The sequence below is a fragment of the Equus asinus genome, chromosome 20, assembly GCF_041296235.1.
Source record: "Equus asinus isolate D_3611 breed Donkey chromosome 20, EquAss-T2T_v2, whole genome shotgun sequence".
Taxonomy (NCBI): Eukaryota; Metazoa; Chordata; class Mammalia; order Perissodactyla; family Equidae; genus Equus; species Equus asinus.
In genome coordinates, this window is record NC_091809.1 from 61156827 (window position 1) to 61169323 (window position 12497).

The 12497-nt window shown below is 36.6% G+C and overlaps 1 protein-coding gene across 2 annotated transcripts in view; it reads right to left on the reverse strand.

Moving 5' to 3' along the window:
* The window catches only part of ARHGAP42 (Rho GTPase activating protein 42), a 261928-nt gene that overhangs the window by 29622 nt on the left and 219809 nt on the right, over positions 1 to 12497 (reverse strand). For both annotated transcript variants that reach the window (XM_014842478.3, XM_070490390.1), the window contains exons 11-13: positions 10555 to 10633; positions 9122 to 9161; positions 254 to 316 (exon numbers count right to left, since the gene is read on the reverse strand). In XM_014842478.3, the coding sequence (XP_014697964.1) occupies positions 254 to 316; positions 9122 to 9161; positions 10555 to 10633 (182 nt within the window). The remainder of the gene's footprint in view (positions 1 to 253; positions 317 to 9121; positions 9162 to 10554; positions 10634 to 12497) is intronic.

The window sequence follows — 12497 nt, forward strand, 5'->3', positions numbered from 1 at the left end:
ATAATATGGAGTCCGTCAATAAGAAGTGAGGTTATATTACGAAGATTCATTAAAAAGAAGTATGTTTGTAGTACGATTTTGAGTAAGGTGAAGTTTGAAGTATAGCTATTTATGTATTTGTATAATTTATACATTCATATAATTCTTAAATTAATCTCATGTTAATAACTAAATATATTCTCATTTTCTGAGCAGATTCTATGTAAGAATGGACCACACAGCAATAATGATGTGTCTGTCAGGCAACACTGACCTCTTGTTTCCACAGCTTGAATGCATTTCCTTACAAAGTTGAACCCTGCTTCATTCAAGTACACTGAAAGTAAAAGAAAATCATATTAAGTGTTTATGCGGGCCTCACATTCCCCTGTCAGAGGGCTCTGCTGTTTCATGACTCAATGACACAGCGGTTATTGAACTTATCAAATATTCTGCTTAGCGTCTGAATTTTTATTTTGGGGTAGAAGTAGAAGGGGGAGGTTTACATTCACCAAAGCTATTATATCAACTTGCTTACTGAGAAATATAGATCCTTCAAAGAAAATAAATATGTTACATTGATCCCGTCCATTTTTCCTAAAATTAGCATTATCCTTCACTACATATTTTTCCAGATAGTAGAAGTAAATGTGATAAGAATAAAGCTTTACTTTCTGTTAATAATTATATTACAAAGCTATTCACATCTTCTTTCCCAGAGGAGTCTCAGGACACCACTACGAGGCAGAGAGAAAGCTTTGCAATCTTAAGATGATTCACTAGGTTGCTGAAAAGCTCGCCTTTGTGTGTTCTAAGATCTAGCGCCATACTCAGAGCTCCTGAATTCTGCATTTCTGTTGCACTTTGTATCATTTTCAAAACAGTTCACAATATGCTTCGTGAGTCCACTAAAAATCCCCAAAAGACCCTAGATTATGAAATAGCAATTTATTTTCATTGCTTTCTGCCAGGTTTTCTTTAAATCTGCTCTAATTTTCTTCTTACGGTTTTGGGGCCAGATCAAATTAGATTACTCATTAAAAGTGAAAGAATTTAATTTAAGAATACCAACTAAGACTCAGAGGCAAAACCCAAATTTTGTTTTGTTTCCTTTGAATATCCTTTGCTATTGCCTGAAAGAGTACAGGGAGTTCCCTCGTGCAGAGATGGTGCCCAGCTTTGTTCAGAGCGAGGCCAACGCGGGATTGGACCTCAGCTCTAGAATTTACTGCTGTATGTACGGGAGTGTGCCTATTACCTTTTATGAACTCTAGTTCTTTCATTTATAAAATGAGGCAGATAATAATGAATAAGTTAAAAGGTTGTAGTAAGATGAAGACAAAACCACATGAAGCACTGAAGAGCACCAAACAATGCAACAAACCTAATTACATGCTAGTTTCCTTGTCCATGTGATCCTGTCCACACATCACTGCGATATGAAGGAAAACAGAAGAAATGATAAAAGAAGTCAGTCATTGGTTCTAACCAGATGAAAGAGACAGTAGTTACTCTCCCACTTACTAGCTATATTACTGGACAGCTAGTAATACAGCCAGTTTTAATGTCCCTGTGCCTCAGTTTCCTCTTCTATACAATAAGGATAATAGTAGTATCTTCTTCATAAGGCTGTTCACAGAGGAAATACATTAACATTTGCAAAGCTCCTAGAATACTGCTTGGAATACACTAAGTCCTACAGAATTGTTGGCTGTCATCATCATCATTATTGGCTGGGGGAGAATGTAAATATGTACATATGTAAATTACATGAACAAGGTATTCTTTGGGCATGGCTGAAGTCACTAGAGCTTGAGGAATTGTCTGCCAGGAGTGTGACTTTTCAGAGAAGCATACTATGCTACTTATTTTAAAAGTATTTGGGGCCAGGGGCCAAGTGGTCAAGTTTGCACGTTCTGCTTCAGTGGCCCAGGGATTTGCCAGTTTGGATCCTGGGCACGGATATGGCACTGCTCATCAGGCCATGCTGAGGTGGTGTCCCACATGCCACAACTAGAAGGACCCACAGCTAAAAAAATATACAATTATATACTAGGGGGATTTGGGGAGAAAAAGCAGGAAAAAAAAAGATTGGCAACAGTTGTTAGCTCAGGTGCCAATCTTTAAAAAAAAAATGGGGGGCCAGAACAATGACCTGTTTCTTTAAACAAGTGTAGATCAGGCATAAGTCACTCAGGGCCTGTGAATCTAGCTGGCCACTGAAAAGATAACAAGTTATGTATAAGAAATGTCCCTATACTCTCATTATACTTCAATAAATCACAATGAACAAACATCCTCTCACCGGAACTGGACAGACTGCAGTAGTCTGGGATGACTGTTCACCCATATTTGCTGCCCTTTCCTTCAGGAAGGTTATATTTCTCAGTTCCCTCAAATACAAGCTTGGTCATGTGATGTGCACTAGCCAGTGAAATATGAGTGGAAGTGACAAATGTCATTATCCAGCAGACACTAAAAGCCAGCATGGAGCTTGCCATTTTCTTTTTCCCTCTGGCACAAGATCCGCAATGATACAGAGATAGGCTACTCTGTGAGCTTGGGTTCCAGAGTGCAAACTATGTAGAAGAGAGCCACAGCTGACCTGAATGGACATCAGTGTGATCAAGAAATGAACCTTGACTGCCTAAGACTCTGAGATCCTGAGGATCGTTTGTTACCACAGTATAATGAGGCCAGTTCTGATTTAATTACGTATAGCTTAAACAGTTAGCTATGGCAAAAAAAGGACTAAATGAAATAAAGCCAATCCCCCACAATTAGCTTTTCCTTGCTTAATTTGGAATATATCCTCTTTTTTTGGCTACTGACTTGTCAATCCATATCAAAAGGCATCAAAGGGAAGTAGTGGCAGCACCCATTCGTGGTTGCCTTACAAACTACTACTCAACAGTGCCTTCACTCAAGTACCCAGCGGTTTCTGCTGAGGTCTGAGAAGAGGGCTACACGGTTTAAACGGGCTACAGCACTCACCGTCTCCCAGGGACCATGTTAAGAGGCAATCCCAAGGAGTGGTGTTTCTGAGGGAAGTCAGGGGTAATAACATTCCGTATAGGAAAACGAGCAACCTTCCAAAGCCATGAAAGGATTACTACCTAATGTCAGTGTTAATGAGAATTCAACAAAATTGGTCCTCTCTAGATTAAAAAAGAAAAACTAGGAACTCCTTAGTGTTCAAATGAAATCTCAATGGAAACAGTTCTTATTAAATCAAGTCACACCACTGAAGACTGGTAATTTATCATAATTCTCCTGCAGTGGAGAATGAGGTACTCCTGCCACAACAGGAGAGAGCGGAGTATACCTATCCTACGCAGCAGAAATATGGACTGCTCACTCAGGGCTCAGTGCCTACCCCAGAGAAGGCAGCCAATTAATGCTTATTGATTGATGGCTTGCTAGTGATTGGTTTGTAGCTGGCTTGCTCAAGTACCCTCTCTGATGGCTTCTACAAAGGTTAGAGCTTCTCAGCTAATGGGAGCCACTTTCATCAACTCCACCCCAGGGCCCCTATCCTATTACAGAGAGGATCTGAGGGATACGCGGAATACAACTACCACCAAATTCCCAGGAATTGAAATCTTATAATATTAATGATACAGGGGGAGAAGCAGAAGACAGGCTAACTTAAAGAACTTAACTGATTCAATCAAAAGTTAAGTGTAAACATTATGTCCTTCCTCTGGAAACTACTCAGGGCTAAAGTTTTCATTGAAACCCAAATAAAGTTTCCATAAGGCAGTTTAGCAGCACAAAAGCTATGAATCTCAACAGAATTCAAACAGCCATGAGGAAAAGAAAAACAATAGTCTTCCAGACAGCTAATGACGCAAAAGTCCTTGTACCTTCAATTTCCTTGTAATTAAAAACCCAGCATGTCCTTACAGATGTAACCTACTTGGCCTTGCAGTACATTCTCAGGGTTGACCAAACAAAGCAACACTTGTCTTTAATTTCTAATTTACTTTTCTAATCTGCTGTTCCAGATTAAAAGACCCCCTTATCACAGACAAAGAATATCATATATATGTGGCTTGAAAGAAACAGAAAAAGAAATGAGTGCTATTGGTGTTCGTGTTACCCATAGGACCTTTTCTCTTCTCCCTAAGGGATGAGCAGTTAACTCTCCACAGCCCTGGACCAAATCGTTCCTTCTTTCTGCTCTGCCTATGAAGAGCTCTTGAGCTATGACTCCCTTCCTGGGTCTCAGTGACGGAAACAAAACTGTATTTGATCAGAGAGGGGCCTGGAGGAGGATGTGGTGTAGGAGGAGGATGTAACCTAGGAATGTCTGAGAACTTCCAGAACTAAGCTATCTAAACAGCAGTATGAAGCTCAAAAACATTCACGACAGATGGCAATTGCCTAGGATAAGAATGAGCTTAATTTCTCTGTTTATTGCTGGGAGAACACATTCCTTAGGCACACATGGGGTAAGTCACTGAAACACACAGTGGCAAAAATTTAGAGTTGTTGGGAAATTTTGAAAGTATCTTCTGGTCCAATCCCTTCAATTTTGTAAGTGAGGACAGAACGTTAGGAGACTTTGTCATTACACAGGCCAAATAGTGACTTTCATTAGCATCATTTGAAACATCATTTGAAAGGACTTCCTTTTTCCTGTTCACAATACCTGCAAAAAGCAGATGCACAATGAAACATCGTTGAACTGAGCTGCATGAGAGAATGAGAACTAAGCACCTTTTCTTTCAAAAGTCTCGCTTTCTGCAGACCAAGGGCAGAAGGACCAGCTGAAAAGTCATCACACAAAGCTTATGTTTGAGTGGGGACAAGGCTCAGGGTACCAACAGAGAATACTAGAGAAAGAAAGCCTAGAAAAAATGACAACTGTCTCTGCCCCTGTTAACAACTAGTCCCAAGATAGAAGTCTTGGGATAGAAAATATGTGTCAAGGAAGATAATTTGCTTCTTTGAAAGATGAGCTCAAATGGCAGAATTGTGAAGAATTATTAGTAAGCTATCCTTTAACAAAATATCCCCAATGGCATTGTTTGAGGAACAGTTGAGTTCTAATCTTACCTGAATAACATCTGTTTAATATTGATGACAGACATTACTATTCTCAAAATGAATTGATTCCCAAAGTCTTATCATTTCAAGGAAAGAACATTGTGGCACATATTACAACCTGAAAAGTCTTTGCGGATTCAATATCCTATAACTCACCAATACTTTAGTTCTTTTTACTTGATGCTTTTTTCACTATGATGAGTAAAACTTTCCTTCTCTAATGAATTACACCAGTCTCATTTACGGCATCTATACTCTGAAAACATTAAATTAAGGGAGACCCTTTCACGTTAGGCTTCTAAAGAGAATCTCATTACCCTACAGTCACAGCATAGTTTTACTCTTCATTTCACAGCATATGTTCTCTGTATATTCACAATATGGCCCTCTTTTAGGACACTAGCTAGTTCTTACTCTGCTGCTGCTGTTAGGATTTGCAGTGAAAGCACTGATGTTATACTACTTTTAATGGTTGACATTCAAAATAAATTTTTACCTGAGTTTTATATCTGAACATCCTAAGCTTCATTATCTTCAGCAGTTCAAAAACACAAACATATTCCATACAAAACCAATTTTCCACAGGATAACAAGAGTATTTTAAGACAAACAGAATCCATCTGAATGACCAATGCGATAAAGAAGTACTTCTGAAGGTGACAAATGAATGAAGGCCAGTGCTGGTTTCAAATACCAATTGTGAGAGAAGTTAACGGACTGAAATTGACATAGTACCACTTTTGAGGGGCGTCAGATGTCAAAAAGGGACATGCAGATCTCAAAAAACAGGATGATACATAGAAAAATGGTGGAAGGGGCAAACATAAAGAAAGATACAAGCTGCTCTGAACTCATAACATGATGAGCTTGAATGATTTATTGAAGACTTAAGAAAGAGGTCTGAGAACTTCACCATCACTGGAATATAATTTTGATCTGAAACAAATAATATTCTGGAGATGTTGCTAGAAGAAAACATAACACTGCTCTTAACAGGACCGTGTGCCTGAATCTGGAATACTGTCTAGTGTTCAGATACATCCTGTGAGTCATTAAATCACTAGAAAAATAGCCGTTGATAGGACACAGGGTAAAAGAGAAAAAGGGTAAAGTTATAGTCTGAGCGAGAGATTCAAGATACCATTAATAAATTTTAGGCCTTGATGTAGTAGAATATTCAAAGTTACATGCAAAAACATTAAATTCTGAGGCGCTGGAAAGCCCCTCACCAGTCTGAGAGGCAGGTCATTTCAGGGAAAGGAACTTCATTGCATGTTGGGTTGAGGAAAGTTAGGAAAGCCTTGCTCATGCAAGTTGGTAAAACCAAAATGGCCACCCCACAGTTGCAAAGAGCTTAGTTCCAGAAGGTGCATTCAATCCTGTGTCTCCATTAGTCAGAGTTTCTTTTATTGGTGGCACATGTCACAGTCCTGACTTTTCAAAGAGTGGTCATTCTGTTTGGGTGAGCAAATTTGAATCTCCAAGAATGTATAAAAACAACCAAAAACAAGTGTAATTTTGGATAAGTTGGCTTGATGCCCATATAGAAGACCTTTGAAATCACTAGAGAATTTCGTAATTTATTTAGAATGTTTAGAATACTTAAAGGGGTATTAATCTCTGCATTTATAAGCCAGTTCACTAGATTACAGAAGTTGCCAGGTGTTTAGGAAGATTATATTAGCCAGAATAACAAATTTGTTTTATTAGGGTGTTACACTTGGAAGAATGAAATTTACTAGTCTTGTAATTATAATTTAAGTGGTTTTTTTGTTTGTTTTTTTTTGTTTTTTTGAGGAAGACTAGCCCTGAGCTAACTGCTGCCAATCCTCCTCTTTTTGCTGAGGAAGACTGGCCCTGAGCTAACATCCGTGCCCATCTTCCTCTACTTTATACGTGGGATGCCTACCACAGACGGCGTGCCAAGCGGTGCCATGTCCACACCCGGGATCCGAACCAGCAAACCCTGGGCCGCCAAGACGCAGAACATGCGAACTTAACCGCTGTGCCACCGGGCCAGCCCCCATAATTATAATTTAATATGTCTAAAGAAGCTTGATTAAATGTATAAACAGGGGAATTCTATCAAATTTATGAAACAATAAAGTGAAAAGGACTTATTTTAAAAAATTAGAACATTTATAAATTAAGATCTGGATATTGATTAAAAATAGGCTTCAGAAAAAATATAGCTTATGATAAAATAATAAAAATAAAACTTAAAATTAAAGTTAAGATTTATAACTTCAAGCACTACATATTAATAAAGCAAAGGTAACTGCAGTATTCCTTTCTATGATCAAAATCTCCCCTTGAGCATTAAAGCCTAGGGGCACTAAGAGCAAGCATGTCCTGAGCACACAGCTCACGGAAGGCCTGTATTGAGCACTATGGAGAAGGGGCGACAGATTCCACCACAAGGAGCTCAGAGAACTGGGTAGGAAAGTAGCACATCATACCAAAAGCCAGAACGTGAGAAATGATACAAACACACGGACTCTAGGACAGCTATTTCCCTAGCTTTTAAAGAAGCTAGAATTATAAAACACATCATTTTATAATTACAGATGGTGGCAGAGTGATGTTTCAGGTGGTTAAGACTACAGGAAAAGCTGATTTCCAGAAGAGTTAGTCTTGACCGAACAAAGGAGTACATTCTCCCTCCATCACAGCATGAGTACATTTGCTACCTTTCTTATTCAAATTTCCTAGTCGTGATAGAAACCCTAGTTCCAGAGGTGTGTTGAAGATCAAATATATTCTGATTGACTTGACCATGCCCCCATTCAAAAGCCTTATTAAATACCATATATAGGCACAGTTATTTTCCAAAAAGGATTCATCCTTGAGTAATTCATTTGAATTTGAAAGGACTCTCTTTATACTGGATGTGAACAAATGAAACCAACATTAGAAAACACATTTCAAACTCTACTCAAGTGCAAATTACACAACACATTACTTTTTAGGTAGTTGTTTAGAATGAACATTCAGTACTTACAAAACTCTTAGCTGTTGGCTAATGTTTCTGTGATTAGATAAAAGTGGGCAATAAGAGATTTTATACTAATCATACTTGATTAGCGACAAACGAAAGAATAAAAATGAAATTTTTAAAAATGTTTAATATTAAAGGGATTTTAAATCATGCATTTTGTTTTGATAATTTCTGAAATTAATCACTAGGAAGCATTTCATTCAGTTGAAATGATGGGCTTTTTCACACACTCAATATTTATAACTTCCACATGAGTGTTTTCCCAGTTTTTATCTTTACTCCATTCTAATTTGTATTTTAATAGCAATTTAAAAGTCAGGGTTATTATTAACTCTGTTTTAAAAATAAATTTAGATGTCATGAGAGAAAGTTAATTGAGTTAAAACTTGAAATTGCTTTAAAAGATATACATATAACCTTAGAAATAAATATATAAACCAATTTTAAATGTCAAATAATCTGTCTACGTGAAGTACATATGAAAATACCCTAAACTAGCCAGGGATAAAAGGTGGCAAGAAGGTGGCAGATGATTAAAGAGGATTCAGAATGTGATAGAAAACACAAAACGTGTTTGTTAAGAATAGTTTGATACTAAGGATTCAGTAATGATACATGTTTTCCTACATATCCTATGTGTTTTGATGATGTCCTTATTTTTCACATTCTAGGGCACAATCTCCTAAAACCAGCACAAAGTGTTCACATCTTCAGTCTTGTAAAGTGGAGCAGGGAAAATTTATAATCAAGAAGCACTCTATGTGATAAACATAAAAAATGTATATCTATATCTATATCCATATATCTCTCTCTAACCAAATATCGACTGTCTCAAATCTCTTTCTAGGATAAAACAAGGTACATACCTATAAGGAAATAAACACCAAAGAAATAAAAATTAATTGTGGTTACTATAATACCAGAAGAGGTTTTAACATGAGAAACTGTGAATGAAAATTTCAAATCTGCGGCACCATCAGAACAATAGTATGTTACTATCATTTTCCCAGAGTTAACTCTTAATATCACATAATATCTTTGTTATCACAAAATAACTGTGATAAAATTTTAAATAATTATAAAATGACTTACTTTCTTCCTTCTTGCTAATAATGGCAGGCAGGGTGTAAATCTAAAAAACAAGGGAAGTCAATCAATTATTTGCAGTTAATGACCCAGCACAGAAAATTACCTGGGTGATGTTGGTACAATGACACAGAAAGGGGGTGTCTTAATTTCAAGGTCCTACAACTGCTGGATCCACAGCGCCATCTTCCCACCCTGTCAACCAACCTTGCTTGCTATACCTTTCCATCCCTGGCTGTACTGCTCTGGGCAAAGTTCTACTCCTTTCAGTCTAATTTATATGTCTCATTCTATTCCCCAACATGACGCATGATATCCCTTCTTCTGGAAGCATCTCATGATGGATTCTACCTGCTTGCTCCTTCCTCAAATTATCTGCTTAGGGTTTTGTTCTCAACACGTACAATTCTAACTTGTACTTGCTGAGCCATCACACGTATCTTCTAAATTTGCTCTAGGTCAGGGCTTGCCTCACAAGTGTTAGTGGTGAAGAGTAAAGTTTTGTTTTTAATTTTTAATCCATCATTGACTAACATCTTTGTAAATTATCATAAAATTAAAATATAATAAACATCATAAAAAATAGATGCAGTCCAAATTTTTACTATTAAATTCAACAGATGCAAAATGACTTCTTCAAATTGCCATACAATTTTCCAGATGCCTAATCATAATTTCTGTACTCATCTTATGGAGGGATGGCCTTAAAACCTGGGGACCACACTTTGTGTAGCTCTGTTGTATACAGGTACTTTATGCAAGGCTGCTCACAGGTTTTGTCACCTAAAGGATAGTTCTCAAGGGACAGGATGGGGTCTTTTATTTGCTCCGTGTATTCATCTCTCTAACATCTAATGCAGTCGTCTTCATAAAGAAAATGGACAGTGATCCATGATTGATTTCCTTTTTTACATAAGTCTCCCAAATAATTTTAAGTAAATTATCATGCCAACATCAAAATAGCTACGAGAACAATGGGGATATGGATAGAAGGAAAATGTCAAGCCACAGGCAGTTTTATCAAACAAGACTTTTAAACAAGGGTCTAGATTACAGGATTCGCTCTTATCCTGAATCTTGTTCATCACAGTGATCATAAAGCCTAGCACAGGCCTTGCAAAGAGTGGGCAATCAATAATTATTAGCTGAATAAAATAATCCAATCAGGGTAGCCAAATTAATGATCATAAGTAACTTTTTTAAAAGTAATTTTAGGGTTTTTAATTAGTCCTGGAAGTCCCCCTGAGAAACAAATTAGAAAGTTAGTGTTATATGCCAGTGAGTGAGACAGTACTAGGAAAACAGTAAGAGTCTCAACTCCTCTGATTTGCTATTTTAACATTTTCAAATACACTACAGATGTAAACAAAAATTTCAGATGCACTCTGTGATTATTAGAAGAACAAAATCTAAGTTATAGAACGTGTCACTCTTCTTACCGGTTCCTTCCCATCCATGGCTTCGAGCCAGAGCTTCCGATTAGCTTCGGAGAAGGCCTGCAACGTGATGATCCCATGCCTATTAAAAGCAAAGATTTAATATATCCCATTTATTCCTCTTAGGCCTTTACACATTATTTTTTAAATTCTTAGTTAACTATAAAGGTAAAATTTGAAGAAAAAGCAGGCGAGAAAAAAGAAACGAGAAAGAGAAAAAAAGATAGGATAAAGAGAAGAAAAAAGATGAAAAGAAAAAGACTGACCTTCAGACACCTTTCAGAAAAATTACTGAGGACACAGACACACCAATATTGTTAACTCTAATGACTACACATAGTAAAATCATTAAGTGTTTTAGGTATAAGGCTGTTTGAAGGAGGCTAGTTTCAAACTATTTCCCCTAAAAAGACCAAACATGATGACAAAGCTATTTTCCTCACAGTTCAAAACCACCTAAACATTCTGCAATATGAGAATGATTAAGACTATGACCCCAAGGTGGTACAATCTAGTCAATAAAAATAATGACAATGAGTATACAGCAATATGAAAAGTCTCATACCATAACTAGTCAATTAAGACACTAAAACCAGTGTTTATCTATACCATGATCAGATTATTAAAATTAATTCATTTAAAAACAATTCTCTGTCACGCACCCATTCTGAAAGAGTTACTCAAGGATGTACTTCAAGAGAGAAAAGAGTAAGCAAAGGGGAGGAGAAAACCAATAGGAGAGAGAAAAAGATATGAAATCCAAAAACAGTGAAATTAATCTAGTTAACTGTGCAGACTGTCCAGAAAATAAATTTAAAAAGGAAATGAGAGGGTCCTGTGAAGAGATACATTGAGGAGGAAATTTCATCTGAATATGGTATAATTAAAAACCTGGAATGACTTAAAACTGGGAAAAAGGCATGTATTTCTTCTGTAATTAAAACAGATCATTAAACCGATAGAAAAAGGAAAAGTGTATATAAAAATCAAGATAATTTGATCTTGGAGAATTGAAGCCCAGGTAACAATGCCAATAATAAAATAACAACAATCAATACTTGTTGGCTGTTTATTATGCGCTAGGCACTGTACTGTTTCCTTTATTATCTCATTTAATCCTTACAACAATCCTTTGAGGTAGGTACTTATTATCTTTATTTTACAGACAGACAACTAAAGTACAGAATTTAACAAAGTACCCCAAGGTTATACAACTAGAAAGTGCTGAAAGAAAGAGAAATCATTAACATGTTGGTATTTGTCTACATACAAAATCCAGAAGTTCCTACCAGAAAACTATTAAAATCGATAAGAAGCTTAACAGCCATGCTAGATATAGATTGATAGATTAAAAAATATTTATAGCCTTTTTATACAGCAATCTCAACCATTTAGGAAAAACAGTTTCTACTAATGAAAATAATTTATTCAAAATAGCAATAAAAAAAGATACCTCAGAATAAATCTAAAAAAAAGATACGTAGAATCTTCAAGGAGAATTCAACTCTCCATCGATTAATTAATAACTTTAATGCAACTTCAATCAAAAATCTCAAAGGATTTTTTTGGAGAGGAAGGGAAACTTAATAAGAAGATCCATAAAAAACAAGAACACAGAACCAAAAGAGCTGACACAATTTTAAGGAAGCATAAGAATGGGGCCTTGCCCTATTAGATGGTTACAAGCTGTAGCATTTGTAAGCTATAGTATATATAGTATAGAAGGTTATATCTAGTATATCACAGTATATATAGTGTGCACACACACCCCACACAAAGCTGGAGTATTCAGAAAAGTAGGTAGTAATGCAGGGGGAGAAAAATAGATCATGGAATACGACAAAGATCAAGCAAGAAGCATTCCCCTCCCTATTTTGTTTCTCTTCTTCTTTTATTGATACAATAAAAGAGTAGAGCTAAATAATTCCACTAGATTATAAACTCAG